Source organism: Perkinsus marinus, assembly GCF_000006405.1.
Source record: "Perkinsus marinus ATCC 50983 genomic scaffold scf_1104296942214, whole genome shotgun sequence".
In the NCBI taxonomy this organism is placed as follows: Eukaryota; Perkinsozoa; order Perkinsida; family Perkinsidae; genus Perkinsus; species Perkinsus marinus.
This window is the reverse complement of record NW_003212254.1, coordinates 1-1,221: the sequence shown is the minus strand read 5'-3', so window position 1 is coordinate 1,221 and position 1,221 is coordinate 1. Positions and strand designations below refer to the sequence as shown.

At 51.4% G+C, this 1,221-nt stretch overlaps 1 protein-coding gene across 1 annotated transcript; it reads left to right on the top strand.

Annotated features, from left to right (window-relative positions):
• Window positions 1-376: 376 nt before the first annotated feature.
• On the top strand, window positions 377-1,202 carry Pmar_PMAR026642 (apoptosis regulatory protein, putative; the record flags this gene model as incomplete). Its single annotated transcript, XM_002781470.1, has 1 exon — window positions 377-1,202. A coding segment is annotated over one exon (826 nt), but the record flags the coding sequence as incomplete, so codon positions are not given.
• Between the last annotated feature and the right edge of the window lie 19 nt (window positions 1,203-1,221).

The following is a 1,221-nucleotide window of genomic DNA, read 5'->3' as shown; positions in this document are numbered from 1 at the left end:
CTCGAATTGATGGTCTTCGTGAAAAGGTGGAAAACTGAGATCACGTGGTAGGACATCACGAGTTCGTCTTAACATATGGGTGCTGAATTCTTACCCTGGCGAAGCGGTTCTGTGGATATATGAGAATTAGTTCGTGTCGCTGTATAGTTTGACATCGGCACTCTGTAAATTTAGGGGTAATTTTCTGACATTCTGCGTGAATTGTTGAAGTGATGGTTTTTGAATAATTCGATTGGACTCCAAATGTGAGCAAAGTTCCCATAACTTCTGGGCCTGACAGGACTGTGTCGGGTACCGCATTCCCTGCCTCTACTGGGGCGTCGGCTCGGCGAATATTACGCTACCGTGGCTTCTCATCAACCTTGTTCCAGTTCCCATGACTATGGACATGTCCTCTCCCCGTAATGGCTCTGGATCAGATGCCTCGAGTTCCACAGAGGACGGCCCTACTCCTCTGGTCGGTTACACTGTGAAGCCTCGTAAAGACCATCTACTTCAACGGCGTTACTTCCCCAGCAAGATTGGTGGCTCTCCGGCGTGGCTAGACCCGGAGCTTTTGCCAGCGGGAGATCTCACTTGTGATAACTGTGATCAACCTCTGACCTTCCTGGCTCAAGTCTACTCTCCTGGGGAGAACGATGCCGCCTTTCATCGGACCATATATGTATTTGCTTGTAGGAGCTGCCCGGGGTCGTTCAGAGCGTTGCGGTCACAACTGCCGTGGAACAACGTCTACTATGCCCCTATCCCGGCCTCAGAGGACGACACTACTGTGGATGACGATCTTGTTACGTCTAGGAGCTGTTCTTTGTGTGGTCTTCCACGCGATGTTGCTGAGTGTGACGGCCAAGGAGTGCATGTGGCCTGTCGGAGGGCACTTGAGAGTCGATGGAAACTGCAGATTGATGAATTCGGTTTGTCCATTGAAGAGTGCGACGAGGAAATGACCGACAGCGAAGGTGACGTTTCGGAGTCCGATCTAGTTGGAGACGAGAGCCACTTACTCGAGGAGTATCAGAGGAAGGATGACATGATGGACGACTCGGAGGTAGAGGCATTCGAAGAACTCTGTCCGGAGATAGATGCTGATGATGAAGCCCATAAGGACTTCGAGATGCTCGCTAAGGCTAACCCTGGTCACGTCATCTACTACTGTCGTGGTGGAGAGCCGATGTGGTTGACGTCTATGGGCAAGCAGCCTTGTATGCCGACACGCTGCCA